An 18,587-nucleotide genomic window follows, 5' to 3' on the forward strand; every position below is an offset into this window, starting at 1 on the left:
AACTTGGACGGTACCAAAGACCAATATCCAAGTGTCAATCAAGTTTTTATCCAACAAACAAGGTTGGATTTATCAACTGATTCAACTATGCACAACCTGTGATATTTCAATTATATAAAAATATAACGCGGAAAAGAAATAACACAGACACCAAAATTTTTGTTAACGAGGCAATCGCAAATGCAGAAAAACCTCGGGACCTAGTCCAGATTCCAACAAACAAATTGTTTCAACTAAACTCGTCAAGAATACGATGAACATAGATAAAGCAAAAAGCTTCCAACACATATTTCGATAAATAGATAAGCGAGTTAAACTCGATCAGCTCGAAATATCAAATGTGTATAATGTAAAATTCTATATAGCTACACGACTTAGTCTCATTAAGAGATAGAATAGAATACACTTCTGAGTGATAGATAAGTTTTAGTCTCCACATAACTTTTGTTGATGAAGTTTCTCCAAGCACCTCAGTAGATCTTCATCTTCAATTGGTGAACCCGTGAAGTATAAAGCTCAACTACACATTCTATCCTAATCCGAGACATAGCTATAAGTAAACTAGAAATCAAGTATGTAGTTTTGATCAACTAAACTTGACAAACAAGCTTGAGATAGCAACGCTTGCGAGTTTGACCGAGCAGTGCTCTAACATTAACCTTTCCAGACATGAAGCTCATGCCACACCCAATGCATACAATCAAGGCTACCTATCATTCTAAGAAATACCTTTTTCATATGTTCAACTAGTAATCGTTCGACATCATCTTGTGTTGGTTGTCGTAAGAAACGTGGACCAAAATAGTTGACTATACTTTCCCAAAATAGAAATTTTCGTTTGTTGTTGCTTTGCCATACGCATGTACTTATCATAGGCATTATCTGGCAAACCATAATCTAGAATCATTAAGGTTGTAGTGAAATTTTGTTCAGGACTATGTCCTCGTACGTTTTGTGCATCAAATTGATAGTTTAATTAAGGGTTTACCCGACAAAGCTCTTCAATAATCCTAATAGCCAAGTGTTTCGGCATGCGTAAACGACGTTGAAAGTCTTGATTACAGTACACACATCCGTCAATAAAATAATCTAGAATCATTCATTATTTTTCATCCCCTCGAAATATCCACGCATATCATCTTTTCAATACTTCTCTTGAATATGGAGCTCGCGGTATTTGACCTGTGTATAATTGTATCACGACGTCGGTCATCATACTCCCTTCATATGAGTATTCATCTATTTGATCAAACTATTATATAAACACTTGTTGTTGTTGGGGAAAGATTAGTGCAACTATGTGTGTTTCATCATTTTCCAAATTAGGATCAATAAGAAAAAAGAAAATCTTGATTGAAACGACTGAAACCAAGTAATATATTGAATAAATTAAATGAATTTTTGTTAAAATAGAAAATGTATAAAAGATATGTGTGTTAATTGTTGGACGAAAGGAGATTTATATAGGTAGAAGGGATACATAGTTGTTGGATAATGGGTAAAAAAGTAGCCCGTTTTTGACCAACCCTGGGATGATCGACTCTATTTTAGCTGATGGGCGACTCAACCTGACGGTCGTCCAAAATATAGTTGATCGTCTTAACTATAAACGATAACTCTTTTCCCACTGTGATAAAATGAGTTTGCTCATCCACGCGGATCATTAAATGGGTTATTAGCCGGTCTCCATTAGACTTACTTTAAGCCATCATTTACATGATTGTAAACATAAAATTGGGGTTACAATAGTCTCAAACAATTGGTGTAGCTTTATGTTGGCAAATTCTTGCATCATCCGTTCCTTTTAAGGCTAGGGTATCGGCAACTTAGTTGCTTTCTCTATATACATGTATGCATGTGATGGAAAATGTACTTAGCAATTGTTTTATTATTATAATAATGGTCGAGACTCTTTGTTGATATAATCTACTAGCAGTTGCGAATATGACTTGGGCTCATTCCATACTTTTTACACAGATGTTATTAAATCCAAATAGAATGCCCAAGTTACTGGAACCAAAGTGTAGGTGTTATAATATGTTGAGGATGGTCCGTGTATTTGTGTCTGTATAGCTTCGTGTTCATGCATCGTATCCGTATCAGGGATTTTTAGGGCTGATAGTTACACTTTGGTGAAAATATGTTAAACCATTCCTATTTACTAAATTGCTTCCTTTTATATTCCTAAAAATCTCTGTTGGAAAATGGACTCTTCAGGAAACTCTTGTAAGATTTTTTTCTGGGCCCAAAAGGCAATGTATAAAAGAAAAGTGCAGTTATCCCACCAACAAAGTGGTTAACTGCAAAAAGCAACTTGTGCTCAGTTGTAGTAGAGATACAAAAAAAAAAAAAAGAAGCTTGTAGATGACAAAATATAACATCTACCAAAGAACTGGCAGCTGAAGAGTAATATAGCTGAGATATGAAATAAGACTCAAGGTCATACGTAGAAGACCTGAACCAGATGTCTATTACTCGATCCATAGACGATCAAACAAAATAGAGACACGGAGTTGGGCGTGGAAGACCTGTGTACCCATATGCGAATCTAAGAAGATTCTTGATGATGTCATCTAAGGGAAGACCTGGAAACCATCCCAAGTCAGTACAAGCACAAGGCGGGAAACTATTGAAGTCCGGGCTGTCATGTACTTAGTCATCTACATGTAATTGTTGTATTCATGTCATGTATAAATATCCATAAAGGCTGATGATGTAAACAAGTTAATTCTGATAATAGCAAATATACTTCATACAATTTTCTCTCCCTTTCTCTCTCCGATTCTCTTCTAACCGCCATTACCTCAACCGGCTTATAAGATAATCCGGAAATCCATACCCAACACCGTCGGAATCTTGACCGGATATCAGATAAAAGAGTAACAACTGATATCTCATCCCAAACAGAGGATATCAATAGGAAATATGTGAAGGTACGAGTTTGACGTTTCTTCAAAGCTTGTATCCAAAATACAACCTAATAGAAAAAAAACAAAAACAAAAACAAAAACAAAAAATGGTCCAATAACCTTACACAACTCTTAATAAATGTCTTAGAAAGGACATAAAATCACATCATTCAAATTATACCCATCAAAAATATTTTCCCCCACACACAACAGTTGAAAATCTGAATCTTAACATTATCAATGATGACCTTTAACTCATTGTATCTTTCATAAAGTGCATGTTGTTTTTTTCCACCCATATTTTCCAACAAACTGCAAATAGGTATAGTTCATACTTTCTTTCTAATGGACAAATTAGGGTCCTTCTTTCGGATCCCTGAAGCACCCATTAGATCTTGTATCTATCCAAAAAAAATGGCTTCATACTGAAGTGGTAGTATAATGGAGAAAAATATGATTATTTGATTAAGAACTTTTCTTGCAGAACAGACAACCATTAACCAAGAAAGAATTCTTATATGTATCCGCCGTTGGAGCCACATTGTATCACTCCCATAATGTCTGTTTTACTGATCCCTTAAACACCTGTTGGAGCTTGTATCCATCCGAAAAATGATTTTATATTAAAGTGTTAGTTTGACAACGGAGAAAAATATGATGATTTGATTCATGACTTTTCTTGCACATCAGACAACTATTAACCAAGAAAAAATTATTGTGTGTATCCATTGTTGGGGCTGCATTATAACACAAGATTCGAAACAAAATATATCATTCTGTGGAATTTGGAATGCTATTGGAATTTCCAAACCTATTTTCACAATCCATATGAATGGAAAATGAGTTAGTTTATGATACCGGTTTTAAGAAATGATGCACTCCAAACATCAATCACGCTAGTGTCGTACGTGGGGTCTAACCGGTCCACTTCGGGCCTAAGATAACTTTGCTTTGTCTTTTAAAACTTGTATTGACAGTATTATTAAAATAACAAAGCCTATAATATAATCGACCTATGTGAAATACACATCAAATGAAAGTAGCAAATCATGGCTATATTCTTTTCATGTTCCTTATTATTTTACTGTATTTCCAGTATTCGTACTTCATCGTTGAGATTTTAGCCAACCATCAAGTAGTCTGATGGTTGGCATGGTCACTCCCACTACAGAGGTAGGGGTTCGAACCTCGTAACTGCCAGATATAAATTCTTAAAGAGTTAAGGATGTAGTCCAAGACCACTATTCCAAACCATCAAAACATAAATCGTTGAGATGTTGATAAATAACTAGGTTCAAAAGTTTCTAATTTTTGGAACACAAACTTCCATTCCTCTTGGGTTGGATTAAGTATTCTGATATTTCAGATATATAAGTGCAGTGTTGATCTAGTCAATTTATCCACCAACATTCTTTTCAAAAGTGTAGCTATAGTTGTAGCAAAGATGTCAAAGATGACGCACGATCTATCGACCCAATTCGGGCTCAATCTACATTGTACCGATATTGCCCCAAATTAACTGCCTTAATTTAACTACAAGTGTGGGGTTTTTATCTAAAAGGCCTCGATATTATGTAAGGAGATTCCACGACTTACTAGTCACAACATTGAACCTTGTTTATTTCATGTGGGACTAACTGTATTGACACGATCTCCAACTTGGTGAGATCCAAAGTCATCTCACCAATTATCTTCATATGATCACCCGTCATGCAACATCTTGAGATACACCTTGCTACTTCATGTTCACAACTCTATATTGATTGACACTATTCCAGGTGAACTGCATGCCAAACCAATCCGTCAAACATGATCATCAATTGCATTCTACCGTCGAACTTATTTACAGTTACTATGCGCCCTTGAACCTTTCCCACCCCTTCGATCCTAACTCACTTGCGTTAAATATGGTCTGGTCAAACTCCACCATAGCGCTAGCTATGCGCCCTTGAGCCTTGCATGCCCTTATGAGCTTGCTCCACTTGATTTAAATAGGAGTATAGCCTAACTCCACCATGTGCCCTAGCTCTATCTTAGCCTGCCTCCACCTGAGTTAATATTTCGCTCACTTAAGGCACTAATTCCACCCTACGTTTATCATCCGTGAAAACTGACATCGATAACCACTCGTCAAGGCACTAAGTCTTATGCACATCATACGTGAAGTATGGCATCCATAACCACTCGATCTCTTAGTAGCCCATTGGTATGATAGTATGGAAGGATCCAACAGATGATCTAACCGGTCCAATCCAAGGCCAATCTACATAATATTGATAGTGAAGGCGGGCATCCATAACCACTCGATCTCTTAGTGACCTTAGATCTCTTAGATGATCGGTCCATTCTGGGCACAATCTATATTCTACCGAGTGAAGGATGGCATCATTTACTACTCAATCTCTTAATATCATTAGGATCGTACCGATAGTGAAGGCTGACATCCATAACCACTCGATCTTTTAGTATCAGTAGGTATGTTACCAATATAAGGATCCAACAGACGGGTCTAACTGGTCCACCCAGGCCTAAGACTAATCTAGGTGGTATGGATACTGGCCCGCTTTAACCATCTTTTGTGGCAGGTGTGGCTATGGTTGTAAATGGATATCTGATAGCTGTTTCCGAATATTCGGATTCCGCTAGGTTAATATACGACATAGCGGTTATCGGATATCAAAACCGAATATCTTATCGGAACTTTTAGTGTATCATAACGGAACCGGATTGGACAGTTTCCGTTAGGTTACGTTCCGATATCCGATAACATATAAGCCGATGTTCTGTAATACCTTTAGCCAGAATGCATATCTTAAGAAAACTGGTGGTGTTTCATTAGAAAAAAAGGATCTGAGCCTCGTTTCAGATGTGTTTGAGCAGCTTCTTATCAATCTGATATGTAGACTCCATGAATGGATTTTGATGGTAATGGAAGTAGTTAACAGATGCACCTATTATTAAACTCCTCCTTATCTCTTAGCTGTTTGAATTCAAGCCTTCTTTTTAAAATCAGTGACATCAACAACAGGTGTTATTGGATTAAGGTAACGAGTGTTTTTGATGGATGAAATTATAATTACTGATGAATTTTTACCCATATTTGGTGCTAATGAAATTAAGCATTCCAGCAGTTACCTTATTTGATCCACTTCCCACCAAATTTCATCATGATTTGAATTTGCATCTCTTGGCCTTGTTTGGGATTATTCGGCCGAGCAAAACAGCAGGGTTAGGGTTTGTTCTTTGGTTGATTTTTGCCTTTGGAAAATTAACGGAACTTATCGACAAAATATCCGATATGTCCAACGTAACAGAATCGGAATTGGATTTCATATTTCCGTCGGAACTTAACGGATATAGGATATCCGTTAATTTTTAACGTAACGGTGGCGCCTGAGCCACTATCTTTTTCGATAAGTGCCGCCCTAGGTGTGGCCATTACAAATAAGGAGATCCATAACTTAGAAGTCCCACATGTGGGACCCCCTATAGGGTTTAGGACTAAAGGAGATTTCATAACTTAGAACTCCCACATGTAGGACCCTCTATTGGGTTTAGGTCGAGCCGATCCCCAACTAAAGCAAGTGCAGTTTATCTTGATTTATCATTCAAACTAGCAAAACAATTACTCCAAAGGACAAGAGTGGGATGGAAGGAGCTCCTGTTGCTCTGTCCATCTTCCAAAGTTATCAGCAATGGGATGACCCTGTTTCAATCCCTTGGAGGGTTTGAAACTATCACTAGGTAAGTTATTAGAGAGGCAAAAAATCATCAATAGTGCTCACCTTGTCCATTCCATCCTACAAAAGCGACTTCTACCTGTGCTGACAGGAGAGTGAATCCTAATTCTTTAACTTTCAGGGCACAACTGAAATCGGGGAGTCATGATGATTTTTTTTTCGAAACGAACAAGTAAAATTTAATATTCTATATATTGCGCACACAAACCAGAGACAAATCCTGTTATTCAAGGAGAAATCACATGCATAAACACACACACACAAACTCGGAGCTTGATTAACGTGTAGATACCTCTTCCCATCAACAGACTCCACTGGTCTTATTTTTAGCATCCACCAGCCTTCTCCAATACCTAGCGACTCCCTCTTAAGTCTCTTTGACACTCTTCTTCTTATGCACTGCACCTTGTCCTCCCTTTACTTCATCCACTGTAGATGTAACATGGACCACTTTATTGGAAACCCTACTTGGAAGTTCTTCAATCTCCTTCATAACTTTCTCAGAATCGCTTAGAAGACGCTCAGCCAAACTACGACTAAAATCCTCCCTGATAACAACTCGAAGAACTGCAACTTCTTGGGCATCCGGTGGCATTGTATATGCTGGAATAATCCATCCAAACCTTCTTAAGCTCTCGGATATCTCAAACACCGTGTGTTTAGTGCTATCTTTTAGAGCGAAGGCCACCAATGGTACTCCTACGTCCTTTGACAGGATTTCGAAACAACCCATGTTTTCTAAACCTTTGCTCAACATTTGTGCATTCTCCATGCAGTTTCCAATGATGTTTTTGTACCCCTAAATCAAAAATAATGAAAAATCAGACCTCAATAATCTGATGGTGACAAAACTAAAATTTACATCAACATACACTGCTGCATGCATTCAACACCTTTTAACACTTTAGAAATTTAACATTGGGTAAATACCGTAAGGTTCAGTTTCCCAATAAGTATCTCAACGGATACATTTGCATACATAAACAGGCAATCTAATAAAAAAAACATTTTCAAACAGTTCGAAATGCACAAGCTTGTATAAATTTACCTCGAAACCAAGACGAATGAACTGGTAGTACTGAGCGATTATTTGACTGAAGCCTGCAAGTTAACCGTAATTAGAGACTAATAATTGTTGTTCCAGATGGCAAACTATATACCAGAACCAATGGTATTCACAATTTAGTTGAATTGCTCAATTCACAACCCATGCCATTAACAGTCATACTTTTGAAACGAACACTAATCAGAAAAAGTCAACCAATGACGGCATAATTTATGGATTAGGGAACCAGATCCTGATAAACTAAAGTTTAGCCAAGTGACAGATGAATGCTCAAGTGATTACAGATATTGACCATTCAAAAATAGGTAGGAGGAATTGCGTAGATTCATTGAGCTAAGCTAATGTGCATTTTTCCCTTGTTCATAAAATAAATCCTAGAAAAACCTAAAATAAAAAATAATTACGTTTAGAAAAATTCAGGGTAAATGTAGGTTGATCTGCTCCGAGATAGTTTAGGGGAAAAATATCATTTGGCCCTTTTTTAGGTGGGCCCATGTCTGTTTGGTCCTTTAGGAAAATGCCTTTACTGTTTGGTTCATAATTATTTAAAAATATTAAACTGACAAAATTACTCTTCCGTGTTAATTTTTACTTATTTTCTTGTAGCAGTTCATTCCAGAAATAAAGTCCATATAAAAACCTATACAAACCAGAATTCATTCCAGAAATGAAGTCCATATAAAAACCTAAAAAAAAAAACAGACTTCATTCCAGAAATGAAGTCCATATAAAAACCTATACAAACCAGAGTTCATTTCAGAAATGAAGTCCATATAAAAACCTAAAAAAACAGACTTCATTTCAGAAATGAAGTCCATATAAAAACCTATATAAACCAGAGTTCATTCCAGAAATGAAGTCCAGAAATGAAGTCCATTTAAAAACATATACGAACCAGACTTCATTTCTGGAATGAACTCCATATGAAAACATTAGCAGCAGCATCTTCATCTTCAACAACAGCAGCATCAAAGAACTTCATCAAAATTCATCGTCGTCATTCATCTTCAACAACAGCAGCAACAAAAAACGACGAAAAATACCCAAATCTTCATCTTCTTCATCGATTTCAACAACATCATATTCATCGTCGTCTTCAACATCATCTTCATCGATTTCATCATCTTCAACGTCGTCTTCAACAGAAACAAACAACATCATCGTCTTCATCTTCTTCTTTATCAAGACAGCAACAGAAAAAACCCTAAAAACAGAGTTCATCTTCATCTTCAACACAAGCAGCAACAACAACATGAGATCGTCGTCGTCTTCATCAAGTAGATCGGGTTCGTCATCGTCTTCAACATCAAACCTGATCAAATCATCAAGAAAAAGAAAAAAAAAAAGAGAGAAAAGTAGATCTGAAAAAGAAAAGAAGATGAGAGAGAAAGTAAATCTGACAATGAAATATTTTCTAGTAATTTTGGTATATATGTGGTCACCCTAGGACCAAACCATTATTTTCTAGGACCAAACAATAATATAAGAGTATTTCTGCCACCACACAATGAAAATTACATCATCCATGACATCATCGTAGGACCAAACCATAATTTGTAGGACCAAAATATAATATATTTTTCCAAATAAGACCAAACAGACACATGACTGAGTCAGCTGGACTAGACTCTCTCTAATATATTATTCCTAGGACCATATGGTATTTCCTACATAGTTAATATGGAATATCAACTCTTCAGGCAAGGCTTGTTTACTCCTCCATGCAACCCAGCCAACACCAGCATAAACAAGACCATATTTATGGCCACTGACATTTATACTCTTAACCAATGGAAGCCGAAAATCCCACTCGAGCTCTAGGTATAAGAAGGGGGCAATAAACCCACCACTGGCAGCGTCAACGTGGATTGGTGTGTCATATCCCGTCTCTTTATTTTTTGCAGCGAGGAGATCATTTAGGGTTTTGACATCCTCGAATTCCCCAGTTAAGGTAGAACCTAGGATAGCAGCTACACATATTGTATTTTCATCCACCATTTCCACCGCTTTTACAGGGTCCATCACATAATATCCCACCCTGAGCTTTACCTCTTTTAGTTGAACCTCAAAATACCTAGCAAATTTCTCCCAGCACACCTGAAAAATAAAGATGAGGCCGCAACTGTGATTAGCCCTTGTATAATTGGCCTTTTTTTCTTGAAGCAGAAAGGTTAAGGCCTTCATTGAAGAAAAAAAAAAAATCCAATAGCTACGACAAAGCTTATACACAACAATTAAACTAATGTTCACCCTTTAAAACAAATAACCTGTTATGGAGGCGTCATGGTTTATTAGAGGGGCGACAGTGTGATAGTAATGTCCCTCTAGTTGGTTAGGGGATGTCCTATAGGGGTCTAAATTAATTAGATTACCCTCCTCATTTTTTAACCTAAATCAAAGCTAAATTGAAAATTTGTTTTCTTTCTTCTTCTCTTTTCCTCCTCCCATCAAACGTAACCTTCACTAAAACTCAAAATTTCATCGTCTTCGATTAATCGACGATTCGAAAATTAATCAAGTATAGTGTAATGACTTATATGAGATATGTTTTGAAAATCCAGTTACGATTTGGTTTATTTTGTTCGATTTAAGTTTAGTTTCTATCGAAAATTAGGGTTTCAGATGAAAATTGAAATTGAAATTTCCGGGTTTATGTGAGTTACGGTTGATTTTAACTCAATTACGAACCGTATCCGGATATTTTGATGTTGTTACGGTTGGTAATGGTTCAATTACCAACCGTATGTTCTTATATCTGAGAATTTTCTTCAGTTACGGTTGGTAACCATTTTAGTTTACGAACCGTAACTCAGTTACGGTTGGTATCGAACATTTGGTTACGAACCGTAACTCAGTTACGGTCGGTATCGAGCATTTTGTTACCAACCGTAACTGGTTTTACGATTGGTATCGAGCATTTGGTTACCAACCGTAACTGGTTTTACGATTGGGTTTTCTTCAAATTTAACCAGTTACGGTTGGTAGTTCATCTTTTACGAACCGTAACTTCGATTTACGGTTGGTTATGAGCACACTTCCAACCGTAATTAGCTCTGAAAATGTAAAAAAAGTGAATTTTTTACGTACTTTAGATAACTTTGAGCAACAAAAAGCTAGTTGAAACTAATTTAGAATTATACCCGGTCATTTTCAGGTCCTGGTTCTTCATTTTGTTGGTTAATTCCTTCAGTTGATTGAGATTAACCTTCTCCTCTAAACTTTTTTTTTTAATTCTAAAAATCTGATTTTGGTTTTGATTTTGAGTTAATATAAGTGAAATTAATCATTAACACTAAACTTGATTATCATCACTAAACTAGGTTATCAATTATAAGGGTTACTTTGTCATTTCTAGTATTTTCTTATAAGGGACACCTCGAATGATCATGTAATAACCCTTTTTGTCCTATTAGAACGCCGCCCCTCTAATAAACCATGGCGCACCTATAACGGGTTACTAAAACAAACTATCCCAGTATTTAGAGGGTAGTGACATAGTTTAATTAATATGATGTCCAAACTGGAGGTAGAAGCGAGCTATAATGCACATATTAAATAGTAAGGCTAAAAAGTGGTGCACAAGGATTTTTCAGCCATGATAGAATCAGAGTGCTTATATTTAGGCTATTTTGTTGGAAAAACCTGAAATCCTCAATGTCAATTCTCCTCTAGGTGCATGAATTGTGTAGCTAAATGACATTCTTAATTTCTTAGCTTGGCTTTCATCTAAAATTAAAATCAAGAAATAACCGATGAAGGATTTAGCTAAAAAATGTGAATCAGCCTTTCCAGGTTTTAACAAGGACTTATAAAGCTGCTATATCAATATGGATATAGATGATTATTATATCAATATCTGAACATTTGCACCAGTGACAATGTTAGGCTTGTCGAAAGGTTTGCCTTCAGCCTTTCTTTTGTTCTGCCACTTCTCTTAAATGCTAGTCCAGCTAGCATTATGGCCTCAGAGGAACCTACTGTCCCGACTCCAACTGCTGTTTCATCTTCCCCAACTGGTGCATTGAAGAGGTGGGCAATCATATTAACACACCGGTTCTGCCAAATTCAAAAACACACGTTATCATTATACAAACTGTACAGCATATGTGAAAATTAGATTGATTCATTACAAATCACCAGTACTATATGATCATTAGAATAAGTGGATTCCCTGAAGTTCAGTAGTAACAGGATACTCATCCATATCAACATAATTCTTATTAACAGAAGCCATCATGAGTTTATCACACTCAGGTTCCATCCAAGTAGTAACAAATGAAGCAAGATTTAGCCGTGGGTTTCCATCTAACATCAATTCATCACTAATGATCTGATATGCTGCATCTTTAGGTATTGACTTCTCCGCCATTTTGAATTTTGGCAGAGAAGTTCTAACATACCTTGATGCAAATGTACTGTTTACTGATTCTTCCGCATGTGAAATCGTCGTTGTGGAGATCACCATTGTTAAATTTAAACCGTTTTCTGAACTCTGTAACCTTTCAAAGTTTAGACTATAGAGGGAGAAAGAAAGTGAGTGTAGTAGTGTGTTGGGGTTGCTTCATTTTAAAAGCACTTATATGAGGAAGAACGGAGAAGGTGAAGCAGTAATGTTGGGGCACGTAGCGGGTATGGATTGACACGACGCAGGAGAGGAGTTAAGTCGCTCGTTAACCGACAACTGACTCGATACGCAGCAGAAATAAGAAGATGAGTTCGTACAACTCAGCTAAAATTGTGGTGGGGTGTGGAGGGTTAGACCTTAAAAAGATGACACGTAGCATTTCTAGTCAGAGATCGTCTGACTTCTTTGTTTTTCTCTAGTTCGCATTCAGTGCACGTGCAAACGTGGCATAGGCTAAAGTACTATGCCACGTTTATTAAAGTTTTTACTACTGGTAGAATTTTCACAACCGTCCTGAAGCAGTGAAGGACCTCAATCTCAGATATGTCTGTCAAGAACCCCAATGGGAAGGTCCTCCAGCCAAGCTCATTAAAGGTAAAATATCAGTAAATGAATGTGTCAAAAAATATCAGTAAATGAAGAAGGTGAACTCTTTACGGCAGAATCGAATGTACTGCCCCCAAAGAAAAGTATTACAAACATTCAACAATGGGCAACTCACTACCTAAAACGTTCAAAACCTTATTCGCACTTGTTCGATAAGAATAAATCATATTTAGGCCAACTATCACTATCACTCATCAATGAGGGGTTTTATTCAAGGAAAGTCTGTCCTAAGTTGCTTGTTGCTTTCTGTGTTTCTCTTATTAGAACATTTTCCCAATACCATCTGTGCGAGGAACACTTTCACCAATAGCCATTTGACGCCAATTCCCCATAGTCTGCACCATTTGTTCTGCTTTATCATACAAACCAAGGAGCCCGCCTGTGTGTATAAACAGAATCTTTCTCCCTTCCCACTTTCCTGGATTCTCAGCAATGTTCTTTAACATAAGAATAACAGCCTTCCCGCTACAGAAAGAGAGGAGATTAGGTTACACTGATATTACTTGTATTTTATGATCTCTTATTTAAAATAAACAACTCTATCATTGGGACATTAACCACATGCAGTTAGCTCACACCTCGTGAGTAGCGATTTATCGTGCAAAAGGAAGTGAGAATGGATTCTTAACTTGCTAAGAAAATGTCCAGATGCTAGTACGATTCAAGTGGGGATGATTCACTAGGTTAGAAGATTTTAGGGCTCATACATAGTTGGTGAACTGAACTTTAAATATCACAAAAATCATGTCAACCAAAATCCATTGAATTTAGGAATACAGAATATGTGATACTTCTGATAATGGAAGCGCAAGTTAGAGTATCCGCGGCATCAAATAATTACCACCTTTACTATTTGGTAGGATTTCTAGTGTAGTAACTGCTTAATCCTTAGTTATTTCACGATCAGGAGATCACAGGAGTCCCTGTGGACCCCACAAGCATGTCTAACTTACAAATAAGCCTGAGGAACTTTACCATACTAGCCACTGGTGATTGGAAGGACCATACCAGTAGCACAAAGACAGACGGAAGCTCAGAGGAAAGAATGGAAAACGTTTCAAGAGAATAGAAGCATATCTCACCTGTAAACCGGATCAAGGATAACCCCTGTTGCGGCAGCAATTTCTTTGATAAGAGTAAGCTCCTCGGAGGTGCTTATGGCATAACCCAAGCCTTTGGCCTGTGAAGATATAACTTACATTAGATATGCTCTGTTGAGAACCCCGCTATAGATAACATATTCATAATATTCTAATATTCAATTTCATCTAAAGTCAAGGGAACATACTCTTGTAGAAACGTGACTGATGACAAAAAAAAATTACTGAATGCCTGATACATGCTATCAGAACTATATATTGAACTATTCGAGTTGGTAATTGATAGTTATGAACAATCAAGGTTTCACAAAAAAAACTACATGTAGGCATGAAAATTATTAATAATTTCAAATTCTACCAGATGGCATATATACTGTAAGAAAACAGAAGAGGAATTGACATATTGGAAGATCAGTGTGCAAATCCGGTCTCCAATCAGCTCCATCCTAACGAGTATCTTCAGAATACGGATGAAACTCAAGATCTAGGGTTTGTTTGGGCATAAGTTAGCATATGCATGCTATATTGCTGATACGAAATTATATTGCAATAATAGAAAGCAGTCATCACTCTTCACACTCTTCTACACACCACAAACGTAGAATCCAAAAATAAATAACACCGCTGACATTCAGGAAATTATAGGGAAACTAAGTCGAACCACTAGTTAGGTCAGCTTATAGAAGTAAATATGCTATGCATAAGCACTGCATTGGAAGGAAAAAGGTCGGGAAACACCCATGTAAGTCTAGATAGTTGCACAAAAGGAACTTGACTACCTAACCCACCTAAAATAGAGTTTACTTGCTCCTTTAATTTTGTTTAGATGTGTAACAGAAAAAGGAGTTACTTTTTATCTGTTAAACTGGTCTGAAGCAAAGGTAAGCATAGGAAGTGATTGACTAGACTAGTAATCCATATATCTTATTCAAGTACGGTATCAACAGAAACAAACTGACAAACTATTCAAGTATGACCAGAGTAGACTATCCACTAACAGTAATCTTGAAAACCGAACATACAATGAAAAATAAATCTGATGAGCAAACTTGGAAGAAATAAAAATGCTCACATCTTGAATGTTGACTATATCGCGTGAGTTAACTCCAGCATCCAGTCCATCAAGATGGCTTTGAACATTGTCGTAGAAGTAACTTGGGGTGTCACAAACAGCAAAAGAATGAATCTGCAGGAAGAAGAGACCATTAATAGAGTTCAAAACTGAATTAAGCAGCATAGACCAATTATAATCACTTACTTTTGCCTTCAAAGTACTCAACATAGATCCCAATGACAGACCAGTGGTAGTACCCCCACTAGCATAAATAAGAGAAACAAAAATTGTAAAGCTAATTAGTTAAATGGTCCCGCATTTCCAATGAACCTGAATGTTTGGTTTTGAAAGCAGATGATTATAATTTTATCTCTTCGAAAAAGAAGTTCAGACTAAAAAGTTAAGGTTTCCAGCAACATCAAATATGAATCCGTATACTGTGCATATGCCCCTAAATTAAGGTTTCCAGCAACATCAAATTAAGAAGTGCATATTCCTACTTTTCATCATATTAATTTTATTCACCCCTTTCTCAGTGAAAGCCAAAAAATTATGCATGCAGATGCCAAAAGAAATCTAAACGAAGAGTGCTCGTATGAATTGAAGAGCTTGGAAGTTTAAAACAAGAGAAAAGAGAAAGACCTGCCACAAGCAACAACAATGTCGTCGAATTTCATTTTCCCCTGACCAATATGAAGTTGATCTTCGATCTCCCTAACTGCTTCGATATAGGCCCTGAGACACGACAAAACAGAAGTATCGGATATATATTCATTTAACACTGGGACATGAGAGCTTCTTTCTTCTTCTTTTTTTTTCGTTTTGGTACGCAAAAGGAACCCAAGGATTAGATATGTCATAGACTTGAAAGAAATTGAATGGCATTGTCGTTCAATTATTAAAAAATAAATAAATAGATGCTCTTACAGTACGAATGTAGTTCGAGCAAGGTAAACCGAACCCATAACAATAAATTACACGAGATAAGTAATAAGCGCATATAAAACTTATATGCCTCATAATATATATCTTCCAGACTATAAAGAGAAACCTTTATGATACATACAACACAAGAGTATCCTCGATTCTTTTTTTGGTTCTCACAATAGAAGCATACTGACTCCAAGATATCTTACTGGAAAAACATTGATGAGCCAAATATAAAGGAAAAAACGACTAAACTGCCAGTTGTGCAGTTTGCAAAACTTGCCTAACCTTTTGTTCCCAAGAGATAACAAACATGAATATACTTCTTTTGATTCCAGAATTAATGACCCCCACAGTTTAAATATTAGATTAACCAGTAAAAGAAAACGAAATTGTATGAAAACGAGAGAGATGCTGCTTCTGGAAGAGAAGCCAGAAATGTAATGTAATATCATGCGCATTAGAACAATGTTAAGAAAAAGTGGGAATAAGATATCTGCAACCATTTCTCACCAGGTTCCCAGGGAGTTGGATCCACCAACTGGAATTACATAAGGCCTCCTCCCTTCATTTATCAATCTCTCCTTGAGCAATTCAGTAAGAGCCTATGGCATAAAAAGGACGGCACAATCTCATTAGAAAGTAAACGAACAACAGCCTAGCAAGTTAGTCTACAATGCGGCAGTGCGGTTTGAATTGTCGGGTACATTAGTTAATTTTGACAGCACTAGACACACATTTGGTAAGTTATATGGGACAACAAATACGTTTTTTTAACCTACTAAATATCTGAACAAATAAGTGGCAATACAACAACCATACTTCATACAGTAATATTGTCCACTCACTATCTTGTAATAATTATTTCAGTATCCTGTAACAAATGCTGCATTCGCATGATTTTGGCAATACGGGATACCAAATTAGTTTTCATATATCTACTAATTCAAAGTGAGCAATTAGTTGAGAAAACAAACCACACTTCCAATTCTGGAATATTCTTCCTTTGAGACAAGTTCAACATTGGCTCCAACTAAACGTTCAACAAGAAGGTTTCCAACCAATCCAGGATCCTTGTCCACTATAGCCTATAAGAATTTCAAGGCAAATTAAACAAAACAACTTGCCAAAAAACAATTGACAATCAACGCAAATTACAGACTGAGAAATGAAAAGTAGCTAACCTGAGAGGTACGGAGTATAAGATGGCAATCAAGATTCAAATACCTAGCAGCCACAGCAGTCGCACGACAGTGATTACTTTGTATGCCTCCAATGGTTATAATGCAGTCTGCACCCTGTGCTACGGCATCTGCCATTAAGAATTCCAGCTTCCTGACTTTGTTACCACTCAACTGCATTCCCGAAAGATCGTCTCTCTGAATAATTTGAGATATTTCTATTAGATCAGTTAAATTGAAAAGATCCATAAATTGACGAAACCGTAAACCTATGCAAATTTACTTCCCGAGCATTGATTTGAATGGTACCTTTAAAATTACATAGAAAAAAAAAATCAATATTTTAACCGTAGTGTGACCTGTATAAAAGTTGTGTTTAGATTGCTCTCAAAAAATCTCTTAAATAATGCTCAATTGTTATAAGTTGTCACGGTGGGAGGCCGAGGAGAGTTCTAAACTTCTAAAAGGTTGTTATTGTTGTGCTGAAACTTAGGACGTCACCAATTCTTCAAATCATTTTCTAATTGGAAAGAAATTGCAATGCAAAATTATGCAGTTCGAATGGTTAAATAGAAACTTGAATATATAGTAATTGATTATCAGTGTATTAAGAAAAACTTAGAAGAATCTCCAACAAGTATGATCAAATTTATAAAATTGATTTTTTATTTATTTATTTTTTTAAATAAGTTGAAGTTGGGATTGATCAAATTCGTTGCATTTTATTGAAAATAAAGCAGAATCCGATTACCTTTATCCATACTTCAACATCTTTCGGCAGATTGGGAAGATTCCATCTGTGGATAGGAGTAGGGGTCTGATAATAATAATAAGAACAAACTGTTAAAATCCCATTGAGTTCAATCAACATTGTCAGGAGTGAATTAAAAAACATAAAAGCAAATTAAAATCACAGAGAGGAAGAGATTACATGAGCAAGAGAGTAGACATGAGAAGGGAGTGGGTTGAGATGAAGAGCCCAGGAAGGAGGATCATAAGGTTTCTTGCTAAGAAAACCGAAATTTTGTTTGGATTCATCACCCTCCATTATACAACGAACTGTGTTTGGAGAAGTTTGAGCTTGAAGTTTAACCGAATTTTTAGGGCAGAATATTGCAGAGGAAGCACAACCTAATAGCATTATATATAGTACTAGGTGGCTTTCTACTCTTCCTAAACTTTCTCAGAATCTAAAAACTTTTTTCAGAATCTGAAAACTATTGAAATACATTGTATCTCTTTTAAAAGACCAAAAACAAAACTCAGGCGAGTTTAATTATAAAATCTCGTCAAAGAAAACGGTCGATATCATCAGGGGCCGATTAATTAGAGAATATTAGAATCTTTGGATTAATTGCAGAGTCAAAACAGAAAAAGGAGATTCTCCCAAATCATTAGGGGTTTGAATATTCTTATCCCTACATGACTAAACTTAATTATGATAATCTAATGGATGAACTTAAATAAATTACGAGTAAAGTTTGTGAGGAACGATTTTTTTGGGCACTACTCAAAAATGGTGGGGACTACTATGTGATAAAATATCTACCCTGTAATTATAAGGGGTGTCTTAAAATGTGGAAATGACTAACCTACCCT

The 18,587-nt window shown here is 36.4% G+C and overlaps 1 protein-coding gene and 1 pseudogene across 1 annotated transcript; both read right to left on the bottom strand.

Annotated features, from left to right (window-relative positions):
- Window positions 1-6,950: 6,950 nt before the first annotated feature.
- On the bottom strand, window positions 6,951-12,180 carry LOC113304539 (annotated as a pseudogene).
- A 542-nt stretch (window positions 12,181-12,722) lies between these two features.
- Window positions 12,723-18,387, bottom strand: LOC113303172 (bifunctional D-cysteine desulfhydrase/1-aminocyclopropane-1-carboxylate deaminase, mitochondrial-like). The gene is made up of 10 exons (XM_026552191.1): window positions 17,920-18,387; window positions 17,740-17,805; window positions 16,992-17,186; window positions 16,785-16,895; window positions 16,321-16,412; window positions 15,523-15,615; window positions 15,085-15,142; window positions 14,899-15,012; window positions 13,809-13,906; window positions 12,723-13,191 (listed from the first exon to the last, which is right to left on the bottom strand). Exons 1-10 carry the CDS (start codon window positions 18,127-18,129, stop codon window positions 12,987-12,989), a joined length of 1,242 nt encoding a protein of 413 aa, XP_026407976.1. The 5' UTR covers window positions 18,130-18,387; the 3' UTR covers window positions 12,723-12,986.
- Between the last annotated feature and the right edge of the window lie 200 nt (window positions 18,388-18,587).

Source organism: Papaver somniferum, chromosome 8, assembly GCF_003573695.1.
Source record: "Papaver somniferum cultivar HN1 chromosome 8, ASM357369v1, whole genome shotgun sequence".
NCBI lineage: Eukaryota > Viridiplantae > Streptophyta > Magnoliopsida > Ranunculales > Papaveraceae > Papaver > Papaver somniferum.